The 13,144-nt window shown below is 37.7% G+C and overlaps 2 protein-coding genes across 3 annotated transcripts; one reads left to right on the top strand and one right to left on the bottom strand.

Annotated features, from left to right (window-relative positions):
* Nucleotides 1-1,102: 1,102 nt before the first annotated feature.
* On the top strand, nt 1,103-4,427 carry ccdc85b (coiled-coil domain containing 85B). Its single transcript, XM_067457698.1, has 2 exons — nt 1,103-1,673; nt 1,785-4,427. The coding sequence occupies exon 2, from the start codon at nt 1,944-1,946 to the stop codon at nt 2,544-2,546; it is 603 nt and encodes a 200-aa protein (XP_067313799.1). The 5' UTR covers nt 1,103-1,673; nt 1,785-1,943; the 3' UTR covers nt 2,547-4,427.
* Nucleotides 4,428-5,361: 934 nt separating this feature from the next.
* Nucleotides 5,362-9,984, bottom strand: fosl1a (FOS like 1, AP-1 transcription factor subunit a). 2 transcript variants are annotated; one of them, XM_067456603.1, is made up of 4 exons: nt 9,510-9,984; nt 8,675-8,929; nt 7,633-7,740; nt 5,362-7,545 (listed from the first exon to the last, which is right to left on the bottom strand). In XM_067456603.1, exons 1-4 carry the CDS (start codon nt 9,651-9,653, stop codon nt 6,970-6,972), a joined length of 1,083 nt encoding a protein of 360 aa, XP_067312704.1. In that variant the 5' UTR covers nt 9,654-9,984; the 3' UTR covers nt 5,362-6,969. The 2 variants fall into 2 exon arrangements, with proteins under 2 accessions (XP_067312704.1, XP_067312703.1); XM_067456602.1 differs by having other exon boundaries at nt 8,675-8,932; nt 9,510-9,983.
* Nucleotides 9,985-13,144: the final 3,160 nt, after the last annotated feature.

The raw sequence follows: 13,144 nt of genomic DNA, 5'->3' as shown, positions 1-13,144 counted from the left end.
TGTGTGTGTGTGTGTGTGTGTGTGTGTGTGTGTGTGTGTGTGTGTGTGTGTGTGTGTGTGTGTGTGTGTGTGTGTGTGTGTGTGTGTGTGTGTGTGTGTGTGTGTGTGTGTGTGTGTGTGTGTGTGTGTGTGTGTGTGTGTGTGCGTGCGTGCGTGTGCCCTTGTTTATATTACATTATGGGGACCAAATGTCCCCATAAGGATAGTAAAACCTGAGATTACCTACATTGTGTGAACCAGTGGTCCCCACTTTTCAAAAGGCTTATAAATCAGGATGAGTTTTTTTGAGAAAGTAAAAATGCAGAATGTTTCCTGTGAAGGGTAGGTTTAGGAACAGAGGCAGTTGTTCTTGTGTATCAAGCATGTACACTGATCAGTGTTTATTAAGAATGAAAGCCTAAATTAAATCTGTTCATCATATAAAGCTATTGTGTCTCTTCAGAAAATGTCTAAACCAATCAATTCATATGGATTTGTTTTAGCCTATTTAGCCTAAGGACTTTTTGAAGTGTCAAAGTACTTGCGTAGCTGTCATTGAAGGGACAGAACATTTTCCTTTAACTAATGTTACCAAATGAGCACAAGTATTTTTGACATGGCCTTATTATTCTGCACCTCTCCCCCATTGTCATGCATGCCTTTGTTCACCCCTCCCGCTCCTATATCCGAAACTGTGGCCTGTTTCCATTCTCACTCCAGCAACCCCCCTCTCACCCCTGGCCCTGGTTAACACCCACATTGTTATGTCCTCGTGCTAGCAATTGTGCTGGAGAGCAGGGAGGAAGGATGTGGCTAAATAGCATGGCTTACAGTAGAGAAAAAAGCTTTTGTCACCCTTTCCGTTAGTTATGTGTGTGTCCCGTGTGCAGTCTCATCACAGGAGTTAGAAGTCCTCATCCAGAGATAGTTCAACATAAACGTATTAACTATTAATACCCTCTAAAATAACATATCTTCAGTCTGTTATAGGAGTAGCCTATCATGATGGTTTAGACATTAGAAACAGCTGTGAGAGGGGAACTCGCTCACTGCAGGGTACAGTGCAGATTTTTACGGTAATAGAAGAGGGGAGGGGGTGAAGAGGAGAGGGGGAGGAGATGGGGGAAGACATCACTGCTTCCCCAACCACCACCGCCAAAGGAAACACTGTCTCAAGGAACATCTCAGCGAATTCCTCAGGAATCACCACGAAGTAAACCCGCAGGCTGCATACATTTTAACCTCGTTCATTCGGATTATCCCGCATAGCTCTTTTGTAAAAACCGACCAATCGCATGCAGCACTAGTGTAACCAGCCTGTCCTACATTTCGACTCATTCGACTTATTTATATATTTATTTATTTTTCATATTTACAACGCGTTTTAGGAACGCTCGCGATTGGAAGTCTTGCCTATTTAGACAGTAAATAATAATAACGTGTTATTCTGTGGATTGCATTGCACTGGAACGAGTGGAAGCTTTAGGGCGGAGAGAGACGGATGCGGACGGACATTGTGATCCCTGATAATACAGAAGAGAAGAGATGCTCCACGGGGATTATTTTAAACCTCTGTGTTGACCTAGCATCCCATACCGAGGAGCAGGAACAAACGCGATTGTGCTTCAGTGCTTCCCAGAAACACTGAGAAATTAATGCTGCCCTGAATTACGGTTTAAACACCGAGGAGAGAGGTAGGCCTGTTCAGTGTGTTACAGTCTGGATGAGTTTATCGTTTTAATCGTTAAACGTGGCCCAAAAAAAGACTGTTTGCATATAAGAACTGTGATTTCTCCTTATTATAGGTTATAAATAGCGGACCGAAGAGGAAATGGCCGTTTTCTTCGTGCCTGGGTGAGGAATGTTGCGATCCGTTAACAGTGACAAACATCTCATGTGCCTCGTAAGACCTATCTTATGGTTTAACCGCTGTAATATCAATTGATGGTGAATTTTTGAACAATATGGGGAGCGACAGTGAAATATTGAACCGGGAGCTGTCAAAGATGTCCGATGAAGACTTGCTGACTTGCTCTAAGGAAGAGCTGGTGAATCGACTCCGCAAAGAAGAATCGGATAAGATGTCCGCTCTCATACAGCGCGGTCGATTAATCAAGGAGGTCAATAAACAACTGCAGGGACATCTGCTTGAAATCAGGGAACTCAAAGTCATCAACCAGCGGCTGCAAGAGGAGAACCAGGAACTACGGGATTTATGCTGTTTTCTGGACGACGACCGTTTGAAAGTGAAGAAGCTCGCGCGTGAGTGGCAACTATTCGGCCATCACGCCTCCAAAGTGATGCGCGAGGACCTCGGCGGATACCTCAAGAAGCTCGCCGACCTGGAGCGGATGCAGGACGGTCTGGTGAAGGAGAATCTGGATCTCAAGGAACTTTGTTTGGTGCTCGAGGAAGAGTGCGTAAGCAGAAGTGATTCCAGCCCGGGTGGATCCACGGATCTCAACATACCGTGTATGGTGGCCCGGGACGTGGGTGACGGGAGCTCCAGCACCGGGAGTGTTGGCAGTCCAGACCAGCTGCACTTGGTGTGTTCACCAGATGACTGAAGGAGAGGAGCAGAGCCATATTACTTTAACCTTCTCTCTTGATGCTGAGACAGACCTTTTGTCTACAAAAGTAGTTTACATTTTCTGACACTGACATCTCAGATTTGGGTGGAAATAGACCACGCTTAAGTAGGATAGTTTACTCATGGCCTTTTGATGCCATAAGTACAGTTTCTCTATTTCACTGATTAACATTTTATAGTTAGCAGACCTTTACAACTTGAGGGAAATTATTGGGTGCCAGACAAAATATCATTATTTTTAAGCTTTAAAGTAACAGCCTTTTCTTTCAAAACCTGTCCTCCTGGAAAATCCAGCTTAAAGGAATAGTTTACACAAAAATGTAAAATCTGTCTTCATTTAGCCTACTCACCCTCATGTCGTTCTAAACCTGCATGACTTTTCTTTCTTCTGCAAAACACAAATTATGATATGTTGAAGAACTGTTTTTATCCATAATGTAAAAGTCAAAGGTGTCCAAAACAGAATGGGAGTTTGTGAAGAAACTGCGAGTGGATGAAAACCTAATTAAATCATAAAAATGTGAAATTAACAAATCATTTAAAAAAAAACAAAATTTGGGACAAAATTTCAGCTAACAAAGATTTGTATGGACAAAAACACAAGCATTTTTCAGTATATCTTATTTTGTGTTCTGCAGAAGACAGAAAGTCATACATGTATGAATGAATGAGAATAATTCATCACTTTCCCCTTAAGCTGGTAGCTGTGTTTTTGGAACATGGTGGCCGGGATCTAGCTGGTCTAAGCTAGTCGAAAACCATCTGGCAACTGGTCTAATCTTGGTCTAAGATGGCCTACCATATTGAACTTTCTAAAAGCTGTCCACCATGTTTCAAAAGCTTCATATTTTCCTGCAGACCTATTTATGTATTAGTAGCATTATTTGAATGTATCTTTTTACCAAGTGTTTTTGGAATGTTTCCTCTCATCTCGTACAGGGGTTGTAGATAGGGGCAAATTGGGGTTTAGTTTTGGGGTTGATATTTTAAACAACTTTGGGAGAAACTGCTAACTTTTACCAGGTTTTAGTGTGCACTGATCTGTTCACGGGCTGATGTTTCTCCTACGATGCACTATGACAGGGCTGCAATGAATCTTCAATCTTTAGAGATTCACATTTTTACTGATTAGAGCCATATACTATAATGATCTGTTTGAGATCATTTACAAAAAGCACTGAATCATTTTCAACAATGGAGAGGAACTGGTAGTATCAAATGATTGTTTAAAGAAAAGCCTCCATTGTAAGCAGATCAATTGTTTTGTGACATAATATGGCTGTATCGTGGAGGCCCAAGAATGATTCACTGGAAATGCACATGTTAGACCACTTTTCTACAGTATGAGATTGTTATTTCCTGTTTTTGTTTTTTTAACTGGACAGTATAATTCACTAGATGTAGTGACGTGTGCTCCACTAAACGGTGTTGCTGTGCTCTGCACTGAATCCAAAATGAACTTTCTTTTGCATTAACCCCACTTTAACTACACAGCTGTACTGTACAAAGCTTTTGTGTTCAGTTGTTGCTTTGAAAAGATTAAGATTTTAATTAATACATGCTGAAGCTGAATTGACACTGTTTGGAGGGGAAAACATTGACAGACATGTAGTTTGAAAATAGTGCTAAATATTGTTATTATAATAGTCATTTTTATTGTATTTGCTGCATACTACATAACCCTCCTACATACTATTGTTCTGTTGTACATGTTTGTTTTAATTCCGAACATATGATCAGTATTATTTCAATGACTTCAGTTTTATAGCTACAGGACCCAGCTCTCTGATTGATTAGCATTTGCTTTGTTTCAGGCTATGCTCATAGTGAGATAGCTTTAAATACATGACTGACACACCATGATCTGTTCTGGTCTTTTTTCCCTCATACTTTCACTTTCCATTAACTATATACAAACACACACACGCATATAGTCTCTCTCTCTCTCTCTCTCTCTCTCTCTCTCTCTCTCTCTCTCTCTCTCTCTCTCTCTCTCTCTCTCTCTCTCTCTCTCTCTCTCTCTCTCTCTCTCTCTTTATATATATATATCTTTATAATAGCATGGATGAAATTTTCACCCGTCATGTCTTAATGAGGCCTTAGTCATATTGTAGCCCAGGACTTAATTTATTGATGTTTCACTGGTTTATTTTTGGCATGATGTTTGCACAGCAGCACTGGAGCCAGAAATAATTTCACTGTGACTGGCAAACAGAGGTCCTTTCAGCAGAACATGTGCTTGCTGGTTCATTCAGTACAAACTCTTCATTATCTCAATCATATGTTCTCATGTTCCCTCTAAAGTGACTCACTTGAAATCAGAGCGATAACAGAGGCCGCAGTGTGGAGGAAATAGGGTCGCCATGTTTATTTAATATGCTCGCTGTATATTTATGATATCTTGGCCTCTTTTACTGTACGCTATTTCACTTTGTGAGGTGCAGGTTGTTCATCTTTAATTGTTTTGAATGTATTTTCCATACATTTTTGTCACCACAGGCTATGAATTGCACTAATTCATAGCCTGTGGTTTTTAAAATATAGGTTTTTAATTGCCATTGATTAATCAGAACCTTTAAAATCCATTTACAGTAATCAGATCATTTAAATATTTTTCACACTTAAAAAAAGCCAAAAAGGTTATTTTATGGCATCTATGGATGCGATAAGGATCTCTTTATTTTATTTACATCATGCATATCCTCGCACACCTTGTCATGCAGAGCACATTTTTTTCCACAACCACACAGACATGCAGATGACAAAAAAGAAAACAGAAAGTTTGTCCTGAGTAGAAATTTAATTCTTGTTTAATCTTTCAGACATCACATTACGACCAACACTGTTAGAGGAGCAAAAACTGGTTCCAAATGAGGCAGATGTGTTTGTGACTCATTGAACTTTTCTGACATCCTTGAAGGAAACGTGCGCTTAACCCCTCCTCTGTGTGCTGAGAAACTCACTTTCCATTATGTAACTTACTAAACATTTACTTCATTGCTTATATATGTGTGCCCCCTGAAATAACATTACAGCTGCAAATAGTCTTTTAGAAGCGACCATACATAAACTTTTACTGATTTATTTCATACAAAATAGAAATAAATGGAATTCATAAATTCAAGTTACTCCATTATTTTACCGCTCAGAAGTCATAATATTGTTTAGTATTCCCAATAGCAGCACATATTTTCAGTAATTGTTTATTAGATGTTAAACAGCATGCAACATTGTTTCCAGTTAAAAGTATTTATAAAAATATCTTGTTTTCAAAAATAAATACAAAACTATATGTAGTCAAGTTATAGTAGAATCTAACATAGTGTATTCAATACAGCATACAGAGTATCTTAACAATTAATTTCTGGCCTGTGAAACACACACCTTTGTATTTGTATAAAAAACCACCATAGAGTAACCACTAAAGTGTTCAGTGAAGTTAAAATATAATTTAACCAGTGTAACAGTGAGTCGGTCATTGAAGCGTACAGTCTTGAGATGTGGTGTTGCAGACAGTGTATGTAAAGAACCAGGTAGGCTAGCTTGCATCCCTTCAGTTTCTTTAAAACTAGCTTATTCAGCACACACTGTTATTATAACATTTATGTTGTTGTTTTTTTAAATAAAGGTTAAAAACATAAAATGACAGAGAAATAGCATTACGCCGTGCATTGCAAGACAGTATAACCGATCAAAATTCAGATCCGTCAATTAAAACCATACAATTTCGAAAATGGAAACATAATAATAAATAACTTAATATACACTCTTTAAAAAATGCTTTAAACATCCCTTCCTGAAAGGCATAATGGTGAGCAACCTACATCGTTCTCATTAACTCTCTGGTGCGCACACAGCAACTTACTTGTAGCCTAAACTTGCTAGATATTAAATTGCGACAGCACCATCATGATATATTAAATGTGTACTTGAAATAAATGAATATATATATATATAAATAATACTATTATTAATGCCACTACAGTCAAAAGTTATGGGCTTAAATGTCAGTCAGTTTTCAGTGTTATATATAAATGATTTCAGTCTACTTTATATGTATCTTTCCTTTTGCACTATACCAGCATAAAGGTGAAGTGTGCAATTTCAAAAATGAAAGAAATAAAGACTGTCTTCAAACTTTTTACAAAAACAATCACACTGTCTGTCATTGGTTGAACATACAGAATAGTCCATGCCAATTCATCAAAAATGTCACACTTCACCTTTAACTTGTGCTTCTGTATTCTTATAATGCATTCAAGCAACTTGATAATTGCCATTAATAAAGGTAAACAGAATACTCAGGTAAAAGCACAACACATGCAGTACTTGCTTATGTGTGTAGTAGTAAAAAGACATTCGGAAGTCATAAACACTTTTCCCTCACAGCGGGTGAGAAATCAAAGGGTGAGGATGGTTGGTGAATTGAGAGAATGATCTGACTGATCCCCGCTGCTGCTGCTGCGCCGATGAGCGACACCGCATGGTTGAGGGTTACGAGAAGACTGGCTGGAACCGTGTTGAGAGGTGGCGAGACTGAGGGCTTGGGATGAAGTCGCTGAGCTGGTATCCATTGAAGAAGAGGGGTAGCTAAAGACCAGGCTGGCAGAAAAGGGAGTCAGAGACGGAGTGGAGATGAGGACAGGAGTATGAAGAGACTCTGATTCTAGAGTTACGCTGGTAACAGAGGAGGCTGAGGCTGGAGGTGGGATGATAATTTTGGGCTTGGGTTTACTAGGCTTGGTGTGACTCTTTGATTGTCCAGAGGGTCCAGGAAGCTCAGGGTCCACAGGCTCAATCTTGATTCCCCTCAGTGTCGGGAGGTCATTGTTCGAGTCAGAGTCCGAGTCAGAGTCCTGGACTTTGCAGATGGGTCTATGGGCCTCAAGGACCAGCTCAAGCTTTTCTTTTTGCTTCTGGAGCTCTGCGATCTCCTTCTGCAGATGTGATTTTTCATCCTCTAACTGGTCAGTTTGCTGTGGAAAAAGTTTAAACATTCATTTTGGGTCCAGGTAATTCAAAGATATTTCAATGAAAAGGAAACGTCAAATAAAAAAACTTACATTTTGCAATGTGTCAGTCAGTTCACGTCGACGATTCCTGCACTTAGCCGCAGCCATTTTATTACGTTCCCTTCTAATTCTACGCCGCTCAAGTTCCTCAGGGGACAGCTGAAATGAGAAAGTAAAGCAAATGTAAGAAACGTGAGTTAAATTGACATCGTTCACATATAAGAAATATAAAAAAGACAACAAATAATAATTAATAAAAGTAATATATAAAATATAAAACTTTTTGCTTAATTGGAACCTTGGTCAACTTCATTTTTATAGTTGTTAAAACTTGTGGAAATACTGCCATCTAGGGGATGAGATTTTTTATTTAATAACAAAAATCATCAACTACCTTACATTCAGAGATTTTTCATCTCTGTAAATACTCTATTATGAATCCATTTATATTCCGTTAATTAATTTCTCGCTCTATTTCTTTTGTGAGCATCATTATGCAGTTTCCTGTCCCTGTATTGATGAATCACCTGCAAACACCCTAGTGACTCAGGAATGAGTCATTATTTTACTCCAGTGAATCACATGATATCCCATTTCCTGTCTCATTATTTCAGTCTCACCCTGCCATACTCAATACTTGGATGCACGAGTCAAGAAGGATTTCATGAGTTAATATTGAATGAGCTTCACTGCGAATAATCCGGGGTAGATGCTTTCCTCTATATAGCATATTATAAATTATATTCTGTATAGAGTCTTCTTTGAACATATAGAATTAACATTTACAGCTGAATACATAGTTCACATTTTTCAATAAGCCCTAGTGAGATTCACACCCTGTATGTATCCGCAAACACGTTCACACGCCACACAGACTGGACTCACAACAGGATATTACACATTCTGTCTTCCACGCTTTGATTTCGGCCAGTCTCATCATTAGAATTACACGCATGGCTGGTTTTGGTTTTAGCCAAGACCACTGACAAAAATGGAGAGGATGACAGGTGAACATGGTGACAAACCACGCTGTCACAGTCTCCCATCATGACTCATCACATTGACTGACTGAGAGCTGTTAAAGTTAACGTACATGTTCATCATGTCTGCTTCTTGTTGAGCTGCCAACAGCTGTAGCTGCTCTAATAACACCTGGCCGGGATAGATGTGATAGAGTATGTTGAGGATTCATAGATGGGATTCTTGGTGGAAGTGAGTAAGATGGTCGAAATGCCCTGGATGGCCCCGGGGTGCCCAGAAGGGAGGGTTGAAGCATCCATTGAAGGTCCTGGTTTGAAGTTATAGCATTGAGACTGGGCACAAACTGACCGGATCCTGCCACGGAATACTTCTGTTTTAAAGTAGAGAAGACACAGACAATATATTATCGGTTACCATGGCATTGGCATCAATGATTTAGGGAGGAGACTTTATTATATCTCATTATGACTCAAAAACCCATTGTTGTTGTATTTGCAGAAACTCCCAGATAAACACCACCCTGAATAAGCAATCGCACTCATAAAGATCATAAAATCTTTAACTATCATTACTTGACCATACTGTCTGCCCTTATTTGGTCAATAAAATTTAAACCAGGGGTCCCTAAATGTACTCCATGTGGTCGACAGAGAAGAAAGACATATTTAAACATATGAAATATCATTTTTCATGACATTTCTAATATGTCAGACTACTTCATGAACATTTTTCACAAATTACTAATTAAAATAAATAATGACACGTTAAGAATTTTAAGATACCGGTATGTAAGTTTTAAAATATAGAGGTAATCTGACAATGAAAAGGTCAACTATTGGTCAAACTGTCAATTATTATATAAACCTGATGAAATGTTAGTTTTGAAACCTTAAAGAGTAAAAAGAGTATAACATAATCTTGATAGATATTAAATAAAAGATGCCTACCTGTTGTTGTTGTTGTTGTTGATGTTGTTGTTGTTGAGTTGTGGCAGTGGTCGTAGATAGAGATGCAGAGCTCGATCCTGATCCAGAGTTGCTATCTGGGAAGGTCCGATCGATTCCTCTGCCTAGGTTTCCGTAGTTGAACATGTATGCCGTTGACCTTTAGTAATCCAACGGAAACTCTTGGTTAAGTCTATGTAGCTCTTTCTTTTCTGGGACTGCTTCCCAAAAAGGTTTCTCCTACTTATATATCACTGACGGTTCACGAGAAATTCAAACGCAAGTTAAATATCCACCTTAATGCGGGAAAGCGGTAGAATCCACCACGATACACCTGGGGGAATCTAGAAGTTTCTATCAACGTTCAAAATGTTCATATTGCTGACAGCGATAGGGTACAATTTTAAATTTAAATTTTTAGAACATATAAAATACAGTGCTGTTTTTCTTCTAGACTGGTGGTTCCAAGTGTTCACGAGATTATAAATAAGTGACCAAGACCCGTACATTTTTCGCCCCTCCCAACTTACGGGAAATGGTGCTGGCGATCTTTTGAATGACGTATAGTCACATGGAAGATTACGTATATGTCCATATATGGATTTTTCCGGGAACTCCTTCTGTTTGGTTGTTTGAGCCAGATATCCGCGCTGAACTCTTATATCGAAACTAGACCTTTTTACTGCATCTTTCGTTTCGAAAAACGTTTCGTTTTTAGTTGAGGGAACTATTAAGATAATTTTCCTGCATGCGGGTTTTTGTTAACAATGTACGACTTATGTGGTGTACATTTAATTTGTCACACCAGGCAGTTCACGTACTCTTCCGATGAGTAAATATTCAGAGAGTGGTTGTTCTTCCACAAGTGAAGTCGTGTGTGTACATTGAGGTTTCAGCACGTTCCTGTGGAGAGACCACATTAAAGCACCATACAGTGAATGAATGCTATGAATGAATGAAGGGTCATGAAACAATTTTCACTGCTTTTCACTATTGAATCCCTAAAGCTGAATCACTCTTAACGCAATAAAAGGGAAAATGATTCATGCGTCAGGCAGTGAAATCTTGATTCATGACCTTTCCTTCTCTCTTTTTGAAACCACAGATGTTTGGGCAGTTCACAATAGACCTGCAATCTGGTGTATTTTGAGCGCAACCATTTTTTTTTTTTTTTTTTACAATCACAGAGAAGATACATCTCAATTCTGTGATTTTTAGCCTCCTCTCAGCTCAATTCCTATCACAGTGTTCACATCAATGCCAAAAAAATATTTTGACATTCTTATGAAAGTACTATTTTCTTAACCATAAAACACCTGTTTGTTAAATGCTTCTGAGCCAAATGTCTGAAATAATTTAAAAATCAAACAATTATAACTATAAAAAAACACCATCACCATGAGCAAAAAACAAACAAAAAAACAATAAAAGGGGGAATTTTAATATCTTCTTGGTCACTTTTATTACATTTGGTGACATTTGACCCAGTTAAGTACTTTTCCTGGTCCCTCTGAAATCATACTTTCTAAAGACAAATGTAAATACTGAAAGAAAACACAACAAATAAAAATATATTTTTTATTTTAATTATTATTTTTATTGCTGCCACTTTTCCATATGAGCATCATTTTCAGCATAATTATGACTCATTTCTGGACAGTTCATTATCACACTACACTCAGTACACTGATCTGTTTGTGCCAAAGGAAACAATGTTTGTAAAAATGAAACCACAAGGCTGAATGAGATATCTTATCTAAATATGCCCTCTCTGTGTTTGAGGAATAATTGACTTCCTTTGGGATGACGTCACTGTTTCTTTTGTGGTATTTAAGGTACTGTATTTCAGATTTCTTCTGGCAAAATCTGGTTGTAACCAGAGTGTTAGCGCCTCATTAAGTGAATTATGACCTAAGCAGAATGGAATGATGTGATGACACACCCCTTTTGCAACGCTCTGATTGCAACATGCCTTGACATGCAGGCAAGGTGCTTCTTGCCTGTGTGATAGGATGTGCTATTACCCAAGGCTTGGTACTGATGCAAACAATTTACGTATGTTGAAGTTCTGGACACTAAGAAATTAATGGCACTCCCCAGTGCAGTTATTACACGTATCCATCCAAATATTTTGCTATTCTTTAACTTATCACAAAAATGTTACTACTCCAGCGTTATGCCAGATAATTTACAGTGCTCCAGATAATAAGCTTATTATTTCTAACTTAGTTAAGTGTAATTATTACATATGAATGTTTGTATTTAAATGATTGCCATTATCATATAATTGAAACTTTTATTAAATTCATAATTGAATAATTTATTGAATTCATGTTAAGCCAACATGTCAAGTTAATTGTGACATGATAGACGTGAATTTAATAAATTATGCATCAACTCAACAAAGCCATAAAAAATTCAGAATTATTACATTTTTGGTCTATTACAACAAATATACTGGGGTGTTTCAACTTTATGACTGCACAAAACCAATGAATCATGAAAAAGAAAAACACTGTGGTGATTATATCTTAAATTATCTCTCTCTCTGATCCAAATCAGTCAAATGATGGCCTAATATGTAGTATTTATTGTTCCCTCAGGATATTTTTTTAAATAAATAAATAATGTATATTAATGTATATTATTATCATGATAATCATGGACCTAAGTTTTGAGGACCATTTTCCAGCATAAAAGTTAAGGCTGGGTTTATATAAAGCTGTAATTTGACCCTTCAAAGCAATCAAAAAGCGACCCAGATAGCAAGCCACCATCGAAACAATGTTAAATCAATGTTAATGTGTCAACGTTAACTGCATTGAATCAACATCAAGTTTGCACCCACAATTAATGTTGAATAAATGTTGAATTAACAAAGATTTAAATGTTGATTGAGAATTTTTGATCATCATTATGGTGATCAGTGTTTCCTTTAGTTCCCAAATGTTGGTCTTATTGATAAAATGGTACAAACATGGCATAACAAAATAGTACAAACAAAAAATAAATAAAAGTTCTAATAAAAAGCAGGCTATACATTTAAGCTTCTAATGCTTTAAAAAGTCATTTGATTTATATAGCCACAAAGAAATATTACAAAGATTGTATTTGCCATGAAATTTCCATGATATTTAATTGTTAGTATTCTCATAAAAGGGTTAAATTACACTAAATTACTACTATTTTGTTTAGTAGCCTACTTCTACCGTTGTAGATAATGATGTGCGAGTTATATTATCAGTTCAAAGTAAAGAATGGTTTATCAAACTCCTACTAATTTTAAAGCACGATGCTTATACAGCTATAAACAATGGGTGACAGACAGTGGCATGGTTGTAACACGTGTTTTGAAACAACAACTATTTTTGTGATTTTAATAATTCTACAGAATGCATGTTATGTTCATTTGCTCTCTCTCTCTCTCTCTCTCTCTCTCTCTCTCTCTCTCTCTCTCTCTGTCACACACACACACACACACACACACACACACACACACACACACACACACACACACACACACACACACACACACACACACACACACACACGTGAACTTACAGACATGCATAAACAAACGCGTGTGCATACTATAAACACACACAATATGCACATAAACTCCCCATATTCACACACAC

The sequence above is a fragment of the Pseudorasbora parva genome, chromosome 11, assembly GCF_024679245.1.
Source record: "Pseudorasbora parva isolate DD20220531a chromosome 11, ASM2467924v1, whole genome shotgun sequence".
Taxonomy (NCBI): Eukaryota; Metazoa; Chordata; class Actinopteri; order Cypriniformes; family Gobionidae; genus Pseudorasbora; species Pseudorasbora parva.
Note: the sequence above shows the minus strand (reverse complement) of the source record. Positions and strands in the feature narration are given on the sequence as shown.